Source organism: Rhinopithecus bieti, unplaced genomic scaffold (assembly GCF_001698545.2).
Source record: "Rhinopithecus bieti isolate Rb0 unplaced genomic scaffold, ASM169854v2 scaffold_3041, whole genome shotgun sequence".
Lineage (NCBI taxonomy): Eukaryota > Metazoa > Chordata > Mammalia > Primates > Cercopithecidae > Rhinopithecus > Rhinopithecus bieti.
Genome location: NW_016804262.1, coordinates 1,144,357 through 1,160,479, shown reverse-complemented (window position 1 = coordinate 1,160,479; position 16,123 = coordinate 1,144,357). Strand labels below are relative to the sequence as shown.

General features: G+C 42.7%; 1 protein-coding gene across 3 annotated transcripts in view; it reads right to left on the bottom strand.

Moving 5' to 3' along the window:
* PIP4K2A (phosphatidylinositol-5-phosphate 4-kinase type 2 alpha) overlaps positions 1-16,123 on the bottom strand; it is a 74,387-nt gene that overhangs the window by 42,910 nt on the left and 15,354 nt on the right. For 2 of the 3 annotated variants that reach the window (XM_017867449.1, XM_017867450.1), the window contains exon 3: positions 9,342-9,494. The exons of the other annotated variant lie outside the window; for it this stretch is intronic. In XM_017867449.1, coding sequence (XP_017722938.1) covers positions 9,342-9,494 — 153 coding nt within the window. The remainder of the gene's footprint in view (positions 1-9,341; positions 9,495-16,123) is intronic. 3 annotated transcript variants of the gene reach the window in all.

The following is a 16,123-nucleotide window of genomic DNA, read 5'->3' as shown; positions in this document are numbered from 1 at the left end:
AAAAAAAAAAAAAAAAAAAAAAAAATCTACTTATAAATGATGTCATCAACAAAGGTAAAGTTTCTCCCTTCCTAATTCTCCCTCAGAACTTTTTCCTGTACTCACTGTGGGCTTGTTAGAAATGTAATGCAATGATTTTAATTAGAGTCGTGGAATTAGGCTTTCAAAAACATAAAATGTAACAGCCACCAGACCTAGGTTTCCTTTGCTCTTAGGCACTCGCCGAGAATAACAAGGGTTATGAAGCCCCGATTTGTTGCTCTTCTCATGGAGAATGAAATGCCATTAAGAGATTCACAGCTGACTGAAGGTTGCAGCAGAGAGGGTTCTAAGGGATGTACTGCAACAGATAAATATTTATAACTCCACATGATAGTGTGAACCTGGGCTCCGGCTTTCGGGAATTGCTGTTATGATCGTGTTTCACTCATTTTTTTAAAAAGCTTGAAGTGACAATTTAATATAGCATCAAATTAGTACTTCAATGTAAAGTCTTGTTTCATTTAATGTTTTTGAAAGGTTAAATTGTCTGTAATCCTTATTGTACCACGGGCTATGTTTATAGATTATTCCTACAACATACTTCACATGAAAGAAAAGGAAAGGGAAAGGAAGGGAAGGAAAATGAAGGGAAGGGAAGAAAAGAAAGAAGTCTAGGCAGCCTGAAATTATGGATAGCTCTGGTGTACAATGGCCAAATAAGTAAACAAATGACACAACTTTCTTTGAGTTGATGTCTTGGTATATTTGGGGATAATGGTCTGTAAGCGTCAGTTAATATAATTTATTTTGATTTCAAATCGTCTTGAAGTAAAAAAAAAAAAAAAAAAGGATGACTACATTTAAGCAAATGTAACAAATAATATAACAAATAAAACTTTACTGCTTTTCTTAATTAAGCTTGATAAAAATCAAGCTTAAAAGGAACAAGCATTCTTCTGTAGTATTTATACACATTCTTCGTACTGAGATACGCAGAAATGCCTAAGTGCACACATGGATGTGCCTAATTCAATTAGTGACACACCATAACAAAGACCCATAAATATCATCATTAAAAATGAAATAACTTTGTAAAAAATACAATAAAGTGCGTTATTATATGTACATATGCCATTTGTTACAAAAAGCACAGAATGGCTGCTCCACACATGACCGCTGGCAGGGAGCTTTGACAAGTCCAAGGCCTCCTGGACAGCCCCATCCCAGATAGGATGCTTAGCTGGTATCAAAGGCAGGAAGGTTCCAGAATGGCCCCTGTACCCCACACACAATTGGGAGCTGGGGCCTGAGCAGTCTATGCCTGGGGCTGGGGGTGCTGAGCATTTGAGCAGGTGTACCCGGGAGCAGGTGTGCCCAGGGAGCATGTGAGGAGCTGGGATCCAAGCCAAAGTGTTGGAGGTGCTAGACAGAGCCTGTCAGGAGCACATGGGTGCAGGGACACTGAGGACACCAGCATGGTGAGGGCGTGGGCCCAGGGGCTCCCACTCTTAGCAAAACCCTTGAAGGGTGCAGACAGAGTCCAGGGCTGGGAATCCCCACCCTCCTTTTTTGCAGAAACAAAACTCTCTGAAAAAGAGCCTCCCTAAATTAGGGGCAGAGGCCTTCCCAAGCATTGCAGAGGTGAAGATGAAGCTATGAGCTCAGCAAGACTCTCAGACACTAAAGAAAGCAAGTGTAGCCATAGAGATGGGATGCCGATTCCCTCCAGGGAAGGCCGTGCTGCCCAGCTAAGGGTGTGCAGTCCGCAGAAGGCCTGCAAGGGCAGCTCCTTCTAGGTCTGCCTTCTGAGGGCAGCCTGTCATTTTGGCCCAACATAGGAGCCTCTAGTGCCCCGCCAGGTTAGCCGAGGCTTGACTGGGCCAGCAAGGCAGTCTGACTTCTCCCTCTGCCCAATCTCACTTCTTTCCTCTTCCCTACATAAATTTGATCCTGATCAACATCTTGACCCCAAACTGTGTCAGGATCTGGTTGGGTAAGTCACTGTGTGTGACAGTTGGCAGACTGAGACGACAAATTCAGGCCCCCAGGAATTACAGAGGTGGGGACTCTCAGGAGTAAGTTTTGAACAGTTATGCACAAAACATCTAAAGAAACAAAGGATGCAATTTCACAGATGAGGAAGAAACAATAAACCATCAGGAATGAACTGTCAGATTTTGAAAAATCTTCTGGAAAACTACTAGAATAAAAAAGATAATTGTTGAAATAAAAAAAAAAAAAGTATTAGAACAGCTGAAGAGAGACTTAGGACTGGATGATATACTTCGAAGAATTTACCCAGAATTGGGCAGAGATGTTTGGACATGGAAAATGGGAAAGAAAAGTCAAAGATGGGGAAGCCAGGATGAGCACATTAAACATATACTTGTTGGAGAAACAGAAGGAGAGAGGTGAGGCTGAAAGAGAAAAGGACTGCGGAACTTCCAGGCCCTGGGGAAGAAGTGCTGCAGGAAAAGCTTGCTGGGGAGTGAGCTGGGCAGCTCCCGGAGAAACTAGGAGCAAATGGCTGAGGACGTTGGGAACAGAGGGCTACAAATGCCCCCATCAGCACGCTTCGGGGCACTCCCAAGATGACAAATACTTTCCCCCATTTCTAAAAGAGAAGCAAGACGTGTCCGCAGCTTCCAATGGCAGCAGAGGGTCTATTGGGAGCTTGTGTTTAGTCTCATAATCTGATACTTACACAGCACTGAGAATATCCAAGTAGATATTGGATATCCAAGGAGGCCCCTCCAGACCCATCCAGTCAGAGCCCTGATGAAAGTCTAAGAAGCACTGATGCAATGTAGAACCTTTTCTCTTTTGGTGCTACAACCCTCTCCACTCTTTTTTGTTTTTAGCTTTTATGGTCCCTATTTTCTCAGTTTTGCTCTACTGAAGCCTCATCTTTTGAATAGTAACACCAACGTCTCTGACCTTCAGGAAAGGATAAGAAGATGTGCTATCAGGAGATTTCAAAGAAGTCACATGCTCACCCTAAAATCCTTGAAATTTGAGGTGCTAATTAGTTTATTTAACAGGGAGTTCAGATTTGGAGGCAAAACTTCTGGATTCAACTAAAGGTATTAATTGTTTCCCCAAATAAAAGGATAAGAAAGGAATTTAAGTCATTTTTTACAATTTTACCCATTTATCGATTTAGTCACTTTGAAATAAAAAAGTAAATTAAAATGCTGCATTTCAAAAGCTATTAAAATAATAATATTTTCATAAGGTATTTCTTGATCACCTACATTGCAACTTCCCTCGGGTTACATTGTAAGTCCTATACAACTTCTGGGAGGTATGTTACTGACAATGCCTCTCAATTTTTTTTTTTTTTGAGACAGAATCTCACCCAGGCTGGAATGCAGTGATGCCATCTTGGCTCACTGCAACCTCTGCCTCCCAAGTTCAAGGGATTCTCATGCCTCAGCCTCCTGAGCAGCTTGGACTAGAGGCATACACCACCAACCCCAGCTAATTTTTTGTAGTTTTAGTAGAGACTGGATTTCACTGTGTTGGTTAGGCTGGTCTTGAACTCCTGGCCTCAAGTGATCTATCCACCTTGGCCTCCCAAAGTACTGGGGTTACAGGCATGAGCCACTGTGTCCAGTCAGTACTTTTAAATTTTAATTCAAGTTGAAGCTACATGATACCAAAGCTCCCAATGAATTCAGATCAGTGGGGGGGAAAATCAGTCAATTTAAGACAAAAAGATATTCAAGTGGGTTCTTTGCTATTTTTTTTTTTCCTTTTTGAATGTTCTAACATTGTTTAGCTAATCAGCTGATAATCATCATTAATAGGACCTGAGTTTCTTATAGCCTAACAGAAATGTGGAAAGAGTATTTACAGTGAAACATTATTTTCCCAACTATAAGTAAGAGAAAATAAAATGAAGTAAATGAAATTTATGAAAGTTTGCTATGCTTAATGTGAATTCTCCATTGGTCTGAGAGATGATGCTTTCCTTTCTTTGCACAGAGTGAAAACTAGGGTACAATTTGGGCAGGAAATAAAGAACAGAGCAAGATACTGGAACTTGGGGGAAAAATCTAACTCCTTACGGCTGAAATCTTCATAATTCTGCATCAGTGCCACAGCCTACCAGAAACCAGGCCCCCTAGTGGATTAAAACAGTTAAGGACTGAATGCCACATTAGAATGATTTCAACATGGAGGTGTAGGAAATTAAATACAAGAATGGTATTTAATAAAAAATCTTATTCAGTCACTCATTTAGTACTTCTTTTTCTTTTTTTCTTTTTTTTTTTGAAACAGAGTCTCACTCTGTTGCCCAGGCTGGAGTGCAGTGGCACAATCTCAGCTCACTGCAATCTCCACCTCCTCGATTCAAGTGATTTTCATGCCTCAGCCTCCCGAGTAGCTAGGACAACAGGCACGCACCACCACACCTGGCTAATGTTTTTGTATTTTTAGTAGAGATGAGGTTTTACCATGTTGGTCAGGCTGGTCTTGAACTGCTGACCTCAGGTGATTCACCCACCTTGGCCTCCCAAAGTGCTGGGATTACAGATGTGAGCCACTGCGCCTGGCCCATTTAGCACTTCTTATATACCAGACACTGCTCTGAGCATGTTATAAATATGAATTCACCCAATTAGCACAACACCCAAATGAAGGGAGTACTATTATCCAAATATTATAGACCAAGAGGTATCAAGAGTGTAGGTAACTTGCCCAAGGTCATGCCATTGGCCAGGGGCATGGCTGGGACCAGAAGGTGGCTGGCTGGCTCCAAGTCCTTGCTCTTGAACCACCTGCCACACCAAATTGCTGGGAAGGTCAGTGTGTCAGAAAATTAATCCCAGGAAGAATTTACTCAAACATTCAAATAACTAGCAATGTTGTACTTCTCCAGAGGCTGGCCTTGGGGCAATTTTAACCCTCCAGAATATAATTGCAACTGTGGCTGCATTTCATTAAAACAAAAAACAACAAAGGAAAAGAAAAAAAAAAGGGCTGTTGGGTAACCAAAGTTGTCAGAAAGTCCACGCAATTCATTCCACAGGAGAAACCCTCTATGAGAGCCTCTCATCAACTCATATGCAATTGAATAATCTGCATTCCTTGTCTAGATTTGGAAGGTTCAGAAGCCCAGAGAATTCCAAGGTAGGAGCAACAACAAGCTAGAAGAAACAGAAGAACTGACGATCACTACTGAAGCAGGAGACAGAAAGTTTCTTAGATACAAACCCTAAAAGTACTCTAGGTCCACATAAAGTAGGAATGAAGACCTGACATATACCTCAAATACCTCTGAGCATCTCAAACCACAGGGAGAGAAATGCAAAGCTTGATAGGCCTCCCTGGGTTTACCAATGAGAGGCCTGTGTCCGGTCACACAGAATCACACGAGGGCATGCCAGACTGAGCCCACACCCAGTAATATTCATCAAAATCTTGTCTGGAAGTGGCATACAAGAACAGCATGAAGAACATTTAAATAGAAGCCAGACTGGCAGAGGGCTAGGCAGCCGGTGTGCATTGTGGCCTTTCTCTGTAGAACAGCCTTTACTAAATGTAAACTACACGTTGGTGTGGCCTTTGCTAACTGCTGCGGGTGTGATGTTTGACTCGGCAGACCGGATCTTCCTTCATGAACACCTGCCAACCTGAGCAGGGTCCCAGCCCTGCCCTCAGTGAGCCTAGCAGGGGTCACCCTGAACAGATCAGTACCAAATAAACTGTGTGAATGATGAACCTTTTATGAGGTTTCTGTGGCATTCTCTGATTACGGAATTAACACTGTTACTCTTCACTGCTGCTGTAGTTTTAAAAACCTCTTCTATGTGAGATTTTGCTGAGATGTATACAAGTGGCATGTTCATCTTCAATGGTCAACATTTGTGTCACCCACACATTTCCTTGTCCTTCATTTGTTTTTGTTTAAATGTAATTTAAAAGTGGACAAATTAGCAAAACCAGAAACAAAAACAAACGGTGCTGCAACCGTGACTATATTTACACATGGCCTATATTGATAATTAGCAGCCTATATGGATCATTTTTTTTTTAAGTTCTCTGACATTCTTGTATGTTTCTCAGCCTGTGGCAAGGATGTTGTTTTACCAGGTCAGGTATCTTGTGTCTGCTCTGTGGGGAACTCCTTAGAGTCAACCCTGCTGGATCTTAGTACCAAGACCACTTACATTTCTTCCTGGCAACAGACTCAAAGTATCAAGCATGCTGGTCATCTTGGCATGAATGTCTATGCTCATTCCAGGCTCCATTTTGTGCCTTTATCTTTCTGCCTCTTCCTTTTCTTTTTTTCATTTATTCTAGCCTGTATTTCCAACTTCTTTGAAGGCCATCTTAAATCCTTTCTAGAATAAGGTCAAGAGTGAATACATGAATACATGAATGAATGCATGAATGAATGAATGAAATGCAGGTGCAGAAGCTGAGTTCAGAGATCATCCAAGAGGCAATTCCTAACAGGTGAGGATCTATGTCTCCTGACTTCAACTTAGTGCCCTCTAAATAATTTACATTAATAATGTGATTCTCAATCATTAAGACCCTACAAATTATATTTAAAATATTCTGTTTATAAAAAGAAAAAATATAGATGTTGGATAAAGGAGACTTTTCTGAATAAAGAACACACCAAGAAGATAACAATTTTGTAGCAGTGGAACAAAAGGAAGTCTTTACACTGTTAAAGCCCCTGGGAGGTGACTTATTTTGATCCCACACTTATTTTAACATTGGGGATGTGTCAAATCCCTATGTTAGGTTACAATAACTACCCCAGAGAAAACATTACAAATTGTGATTTTTGTAAAGTCAAAGGATGCTAAACTCAAAGTTGTCATCAAGAAGTTGATACTTCAATTGTGTGTCACATTTTATTAGCATGGTATCCTAGCCATTTATCAGAACAATATGTTCTCATCAGTCATGAGACATCACTTTGCTTTGAATGTTCCGAGACAAGTGAAAGAAAGTATAAAAAGAATGCATAAGTACAACATCAATTTCCAGAGGAGAAAAAATGAAAAAGTAGACTGTTTAAAAGGTGAAGATGCAACCTATAATTCAATTCATTTAGATAACAGAGCCTCAATGTCTTCCCCTCACAGGTACCGTCCTGACCCTTTAAAATTTCCTTTAGAATAAGAGGCAGTAACATAAGCAGTGTAGAACAAATTTCAAAAGGAAGAGATACTATAAAAGATTTATTAGATACTAAATGAATTTAGAGACTGACTGATTTTAGAAAACAAACTAGAGGCAGTACCACATTTCAAAAAACAGAATATAGCTCAAAGATCTTTATAGATTTCACTGCAAGCAAAATGTAATTGATCACACTTGCAAAGATTGGAAGAATAAGCAAATGCCAAGAAAGAATCTATGATATTAGAGCATAATGCATGACCCCAAAGTAAGGCTTTGGAAGGGATGTTTAAACAGACATCTAGGAACTCACAAGTCCAAGCCAGTGCTGCCTTCAAAGCAGATGCTTAATAAGTGTGATTGTTTACACTCGAGAATCCTTTTATTAATATAGTCAGGGCCTGCGGCACTTTATTTTGAATACCCTTTGTGACAGCCAATTTTTACCTTTGGGGAATTGGGAGCTGTTTAAATTAAAAACACAGTGTGACTCTGCTATGAATGGAAAGTTTGTGTCCCCCAAAATGCTTATGTTGAAACCCTAATCCCCAAGTGATGGTATTAGGAGGTGGGGCCTTTGAGAGGTAATTAGGTCATGAGGTTAGAGCTCTCATTATGGGATCAGTGCCCTTATTAGAAGTGACAGAAGAGGGCTTTTGATCCTGTCCCCATCACCCTACTCCTGCCAACACAGGTGAGGATACAGTGAGAAGCTGGCTGTCGGCAAACCAGGAAGAACCCGACCATACTGGCACTCTGATCTCAGACTTCAATCTCCATAACTGTAGGAAATAAATTTCTGTTATTTAAGCCACCCAGTCTACGCTATTTTTATGACAGCTCAAGCTGACTAAGATCCTAAAAGCATCAACGTGTGTGTTTTAAACACCAGTTCTGAAGATGATTCCTGGGATGTTGCAAGAGCAGACATGTTCATATCATATGACTACAATTTCTCAAAGTGACTTAGTCGTTATGTCATTTTTATACCATAGATGTTATCTTGATAATATTGATGCTATGGCCACCACCATACACTGAGTATCTAGTGTGTGACAGACACTGTGCTAAGTACTTGACATGCATTTTCCTATTTAATCTTTAGAATCTGTATTAGGTGTTATTATTATCCTGACTGTATAAACAAAGAAACTGTGGCTTCAAAATCCAGGCAGGGTGTGGAGGCTCACACCTGTAACCTCAGCACTTTGGGAGGCCAAGGTGGGAGAAATGCTTGAGCCCAAGAGTTCAAGACCAGCCTGGGCAACATAGCAAAACTCCACCTCTACAAAAACACAATTTAAAAAAATTAGCCAGGCATGGTGGTGCATACCTGTGGTCCCAGCTACTTGGGAGGCCGGGGTGGGAGGATTGCTCGAGCCCAGGAGGTTGAGGCTGCAGTGAGCTGTGAGCATGCCACTGCACTTCAACCTGGCAGCAGAGCAAGACCCTGTCTCTAAAAAAACAACCAAGTCCAGAAGTCACACGGTTAGTAAGTGACAAGGCTGGGATTTGAGCCCAGGATTGTCCAACGCTGGACTTCATGCTCTTATACTCCATGGTGAAGGAGGCCTCTTACAGTGCGGGCTGGGCCTTGGGAACATGTGCTCTACCAGGGAAGCTTGTGCTGAAATTTACTCCATGAGAGACAGATTGCTGCTTCCAAGGATGGTTGATTTTACCTCTAGTGATTACAATGTATTATGCTCGGGGACGAAAAGCGGGCAAGAAGCAGACCAACACTCACCTTCTAAAATCAGAGAGCTTGCTACGTAGCAGATTGGAATGGGGTGGGCCCTGCTGGGGCCAGGACAGAAGAACCACTGACAGCAAAACGGGATTTGGAGGTGTAACTGGATACAAACTCAGAGGTCAACACCCAATCTCTGGCACAGGCAAAAACTTCTGCCAAGTTGCCAAATCTTAAGCTGAATGATTTCAAAATCAGAGCAGTGATAACTGAATCTATTATATAAGAGTATTTAGGTTAAAAGTGTTATATAAATAATGAATGACCTTTACAGCATAAGCATGCCTAAACGTTAACTGCCAGGAATCTGGCCACTGTAATTTTAGAACATCGGGTTAGAGATTTTTATGTGAAATGTGTTCTTCTTGTTCTCTAACTATATATTTAAATCTTTGGCCTCGGTGAGAAATTGCTATGCATATTAACCTTCTTGGAGTTTCAAGTAAATATCAAGAAAAATTACCTGGTGGTATTTCTTCAGGATGTTGTGCATTTCGGCCACGTCTTCACTGGTAATGGTCTTGATGATGTATCTTTTGTCGTAGGAAGTGTGAAAACGAGCTCCACTGCGGGCCTGGGAGTCGTTGGGGAGGGGTGCACTCCTGGTCAGGGAATTCTTCCCGGGTGGGGTAAGAGGGGAAGGAAGGGGGGAAGATAACTAGTTAAAGGTGTGGCTTTCTGATTCCCAGAGAATTTGTCATCATTGGAAGTTTTCAAGAACATTTGTGTCTGGGATAAATTGATAAGTAGGATGACATTTTTACATGCATCATAACTCGCACTGCAAGCCTTTCAGATGAAATGAAAACAGCTTGAATTGTACTATGATTCTAATATCCTTAAAGCAGGCTAATGTCTACAATTATAATCAAAGTAACTTTAATCACTTAGTTCTTTTCAGAGTTGGACAAGATCTCAAAGTTTTCTTCTGAATAAAATTAGGTTCCAGTCATAAAAGAAAATGTTACAGTCACTGAGCATTTCCTTACATGACAGGTATCATGCCAAGCCTTTTGCACAGATAATTTCCCCCAATTCTGATAACATTCCCATGCAATTGTTACGATTGCTATCATCACTATTTTACAGATGAGGAGATGGGGATAAGAGAGGCTTAGTATCTGGGCAAAGGGCACATAGCTAGCAAGGGAAAAGCTAGAATTCTGACTCCAGTGTGGCTGGCTCAGAACCCAAACTCTCAACTAGTAAACTACTCAACTAGTAAAGTACTTAACTTGCAGACTATGCTACCTGTGTGCCCCAGGAGGAGAAGGTAGGAGCCTGGGAGAGTGTCTTCCAAAACAGCTTCTCCTTAGGCAATTTGAATTCGGTCCATCCCCCACTCCCTACCACCATTTTTGAGAACTACTGATATCCTGGAGGGTGGAAATGGAGGGGCTCTGAGTAGGGGCTCTTCTGACATCATTCACTCTAAGATCTAGTTCATGCTAGTGACACTGGCTAGGCAGGTCTACCCTTCTCCTCCCATGTGACTTCTGTTCAGATCTCCTCTTTCTTACATCCTCCAAGAAGCCGCCTCCTTGTCCCAATCTCCTGACAATGGTTGTCCAGGCCATGGGGTCTAGCAAACCCCACACATGGTTAGTAAGTGACAGGGCTGGGATTTGAGCCCAGGATTGTCCAACGCTGGACTTCATGCTCTTATACTCCATGGTGAAGGAGGCCTCTCACAGTGCGGGCTGGGCCTAGGGATGGCCTGTGTGGGATTCAAGGCAAACACGCTTTCTCCTTTTAACTTCCTCTCTAGAGTGGGCATTCAAAGGCCTCAGTGGCCAAATGCTGTCAGGTTAAGGGTACATGGATATCTTCAGAGAGGCAGGTGGTAGTTAGCTTTGCCCATGGATTTGCAAAAGAAAGAGTGCCTTTCTGTCTAGTATATTCCAGTCTCTTTATCCTTTCCTTCTTTTCTAGATGAAATCAATAGGACTGAACCACTTGAGGTAGAATCAGATTGCAGCAGTGCAGGGGTTCACGCAGGCCCTACCTATGCCTGAAGAGAAAAGTGGCCCACGAGCAAATCTTCATCTTCCAGGATTCTCACCTCACCACCCTGGCATCCCCTGCAGTGGATCACACATTCTGCAATAGCACACCTTGACCTGAAGGCAAGCAGGCGCACCTGCCAGATGCAGAGTCAAGGCCACCAAGTAACTGAATCTGCTTTCCTTAGCTTATTAGAAAACTTGAGAGAAGGAAAAAAAAATCTACATAATCCCCAATGACTTTAAATAGCAAGACTTGGCAGTGTTCAATTATTCTTAAGACAACTGAAATTTATTAGATAGCCTGAGAATGATAAAAATGACTTTCAGGATGAAAATGGCTATATTAACAAGAGTTCCATTCTTAATTACAGTGTTTTTTTCCCTAAAACATGAACAAGATCTCCTTTATACTACTTCCCACTTAGAACAAAAGGAAGAGAATCAAAGCGAATTTCCCTGGTGGGGTTTTAAATGCTAGCCCCCAAAAAGCAATTCTTGCTCTTTGTTAATGGTCTTACTTTTTTCTTGCAATCACTAATTTGCAAAAGGGTATTTCTTCCAAATAAAACAAGAACTCTAGGAACTCTAAGATTGCAAATTATCTTCAGGCATAAAATCAAAGTGGGAACAATCAAGTTTATGAAAGCCAGGTGGAGCAGACCAAGTGGAACAGACCTTAAACTCTGTCAAACTGACAATACGTGTAAAATAACTTTTGGGGGGACGGGGAATAGTAAAGGAGAACTGTATTCAGCACAGGATGGAATTCCAGCAGCCTCAGTTTCATAGATCGTTTCCTTATGCACATTAGATAGGACAGTATAACATTCTCTCATGGGCCAATGGGGTGAAATAAAATTGAAAGCTGCATAGTCAGTGCATCTCAAACTCAACAAGCAACTGAATCACCCAGGGATCATGTGGAAATGCAGATTCTGATCCAGCAGGTCAGGGGTGGGGCATTTTCAGAAGTAGATGCTGCTGCTTGAGTGGGTCTGCAGACCACACATGAAAACCAAGGTCTACAGAACAGTGTTTATGCTGTGTTTTGCCGGCACGCAGCATGTACAGTTTAGTGTATTAAGTACGTTATAATTACAGACTTACCGGCACTCATGCCTTTCCCATTATATTCTCTACACCTCTAGTTCGATTAAAATGGGAAACTTTATAGTTCATAATAATAATTCATGGCATTTACTTTACTAATTAAAGAAGGGTTTAATAATAATATGTACAAGTACCAATACAATGTACGGGATTTTTTATTTTTATTTTTTGAGGCAGGGTCTCACTGTGTTGCCCAGGCTGGAGTACAGTGGTGCGATCTTGGCTCACTGCAGCCTTGATCTCCTGGACTCAAGTGATTCTCATGCCTCTGCCTCCTGAGTAGCTGGGATTATAGGCGTGTGACACCACGCCCAGCTAATTTTTGTATTTTTAGTAGAGACAGGGTTTTGCCATGCTGGCGAGGGTGATCTCGAACTCCTGGCCTCAAGTGATCTATCTGCCTGCCTTGGCCTTCCAAAGTGCTGGGATTACAGGGATGAGCCACCATGCTCAGCCCAATGTATGGGTTTATAAAGGGCTGGAAATGTAAAAGCAAATAATGTAGGAATTCCTTAGCTCAGATACTACTCTTCCCCAGTTTTTTGCCTTTCTTTCAGTTTCAAAGGCATTGTTATAATAATATATGCAGACATTGGATTAGGATATCAGCCGTGTCTTCATCCTGGTATATAAAATCTTAAAAACTCGAATCTTGATTGTCTCAAATCACCATTTTGATAATCACGAGTAGCCCCAACTCACACTATCTAATATTTTTAAGGTTCATGAATATCAAATAACCAATGAAGTTAGGAACACTATCAAAACACAGAATTACCTTTCATATCACCATGAATATAAAAATACATAAATCAAATGTATTAAAAGCCTTATCTGATAAGCAGGAAATCAAAAGAGTTAATGCAATTCTACACAAAACACCTGATCCTTGGAATGATTCTAAGGCCTGGAAAAATCCAACTCATTATTTCACATTTATTTTCACAATATTCCAGTGAGAGAGGAAAAGCCAGGTCCATTTTCCCCACCTGAAGATGAAGAAACTAGTGTACAATGGAGCCAAGCAATATGCCTAAGATTCCTATCTAAAGTTTTCTCTGAACTAATCAAAAAGGGCGATTTACAAAGACAAGACTAAACTTCTGCCATTATAATCATAGACTTTTGTAGCCTTTATAATAAAGTAAAATTGTTTATGTATTTTATTATTACTATTTACTTTCTTGCCCTCTTCCAAGGCATGAAACAGACATGTGTTTTTAAAAGCAGTACAGGCAGGGCACGGTGGCTCATGCCTGCAGTCTCAGCACTTTGGGGGCCGAGGTGGGTGGATCACTTGAGACCACAAGTTCGAGACCAGCCTGGGCAATATGGTGAAACCCCGTCTCCACTAAAAATATAAACATCAGCCAGGTGTGGTGGTGCATGCCTGTAATTCCAGCTACTCCAGAGGCTGAGGCATGAGAATTGTTTGAACCTGGGAGGCAGAGATTGCAGTGAGCCGAGATCACACCACTGCACTCCAACCTAAGTGGTACAGTGAGCCTCTGTCTCAAAAAAATAAAATTAAAATAAAAAAAAAAGGCACCACAGTGTAACGGTGAGGGCACTGGTTTGGGATCTAGAACATTCATCAGTTCTTGTAGATAGCATTTAGTTTCTTTGAGCCTCAGTTTCTGGGTCTATAAAGTGATAGAGAATAAGCCCAGGGAGAGAATGGGCTCAATTAGATCTCTACCTTGGATCTTTTATGACTCTAAAAATGGATTTACTCAGCCGGGTGTAGTGGCTCACACCTGTAATCCCAGCACTTTGGGAGGCCAAGGCAGGCAGATCACCTGAGGTCAGGAGTTCGAGACTCGCCTGACCAACACGGAGTTCAAGACTAGCCTGACCAACATGGAGAAACCCCGTCTCTACCAAAAATACAAAATTATCCAGGCATGGTGGCGCATGCCTATAATCCCCGCTACTTGGGAGGCTGAGGCAGGAGAATCACTTGAACCTGGGAGGCAGAGGCTGCGGTGAGCCGAGATCGTGCCATTGCACCCCAGCCTAGGCAACAAGAGCAAAACTCCGTCTCAAAAAAAAAAAAAAAAAAAAAAAAAAGGATTTACTCGAAGACATGACTCGTTGCTCTAGGAACTGCTGTAAAACATGGGCCTCAGGAAGGTGACTCAGGACACCTGTCCCAAGAAAAAGAGTCCGATCAGAGGACAGTACAACCATCACCTCGGCAGGGGCCTAATGATGGTTTAGGACACCCAGGCCTAGATGAAAGAGAAGATGCAGTGAAAATAACACTTCACAGATTCCAGATGTATTCAGGACAACATCAGCTAGAACGAGCACATGAGCTCAGGGCAGGAGGTCTTATATCTTCAACACAGTCACTGTGCTGCCTCAAAACAGTGTATCTACCGACACTGAGTAAGAAACTCCTCAGTGTGCTTTGTTTTGTTGCAAACGAGAAAGGAATCACAGCATGATGTTGGATGCTTGGACAAGCTGGGAGACCCTTGATGGAAACAGAGCTTGGGAGAGACCTTCAGGTGCCTTCAAGGGGTCCCTCCATGTTTAAATAAATCTCAAAGAGCATTAGAGTTGGACGCAACCTTGGAGATGACTCCAAACTACTCAATATACAGATAAAACAGACCCAGAGATCAGAAATGACTTGCCCAACTCAGTTCTCCAACATCAGGTGGGCTGGTGTACACGGAGGGCCCTGCAGGGGCCCCACCCAGAGCCTCCATCTCCCCCTGCCATGCTGTTTCCTCGCCTGGGCTCTAGAGTGTGGTGGGCATTATGAAGGGACAGTCGATTTTTCCATAGTGACAAACACCTTCTAATGCCAATTTAGAGTGTGAGCCAGCTGGCACAAAACCAAACCTGTCTTTAGGTTTTCGGTTTTGTCAAGTAAAGTGTGTAGAAAATATCATCAATAGGCCGGGCGCGGTGGCTCAAGCCTGTAATCCCAGCACTTTGGGAGGCCGAGACGGGCGGATCACGAGGTCAGGAGATCGAGACCATCCTGGCTAACACGGTGAAACCCCGTCTCTACTAAAATACAAAACTAGCCGGGCGAGGTGGCGGGCGCCTGTAGTCCCAGCTACTTGGGAGGCTGAGGCAGGAGAATGGCGTAAACCCGGGAGGCGGAGCTTGCAGTGAGCTGAGATCTGGCCACTGCACTCCAGTCTGGGTGACAGAGCGAGACTCTGCCTAAAAAAAAAAAAAAAAAAGAAAATATCATCAATAACAGCCACAGTGCTAATGCAGTCCAGAGTCTGTTATTTACACTTTTATTAACATGTGTACAAAGCTATCTGGACTCATTCTAGGACTGTTCATTACTTTACATTAACTGAGTAGGAAGAGTAGGAGCTGTCTTCTCTCCAGGCAGGAGCTAAGACAGATGTGTTTGTGGAATAAGCCTTTGGGACAGAAAGACTGTGCTGCTGAGCCCTGGACCCAGAGTCAGGCACTCACATAGTGTAACACAGGGCTGAAGGAGGACCAGCACTTAGAATTTCTTATGAGTCCTGTTGACTGTGGTGACGATGTCAACCTGAAGAATTCTTCACATTTCTTGTCTGGAGCCATGAGGCCCAGAATTAGCCGACCTCTGTTGCTTGATCTCCGCAAAGCGGAGATAAGATGGCACATTTCCGGGTTCTTTATTACAAACCTTTCCCGCACGGGCCTAAAGTTTTTCCCGCATGCACCTAAACCCTTCCGGCGCGCGCCTAAACCTTTCCCGCGCGTGCGCAAGCCTTTCCCGCGCGCGCGCAAACATTTTTCCCACCTAGGAAGATATGCAGCCTACAGCGCAGGTGCGATCCCGTGCCCGGGAAAATTACAAACCCATGGTGCATGCGCAATTGTAATTTGAGAAAATCCGGCCCCCTGTCGCCGCCCTGGCCCAACCTCTTCCTCTGCCATCCTATATAAGGCATTGCACTGCCACCATTAAACGAGACTTGATCAGGCTATTTGTCTTGTCTCTATTTCTCGTGTTTTCTTGTCTCCTCCATTCCCACTCTCCCTTCCAGGGTCTGTTCGACTGTCCTGCAGGTCGGGACACCTGGCGCCCGAACAGGGACTTGGACACGGGGGAAAAAGTGAGGAAGAAGGCACTAAAGTCGGCCGAAAGTGAAAGTGGAAAGAA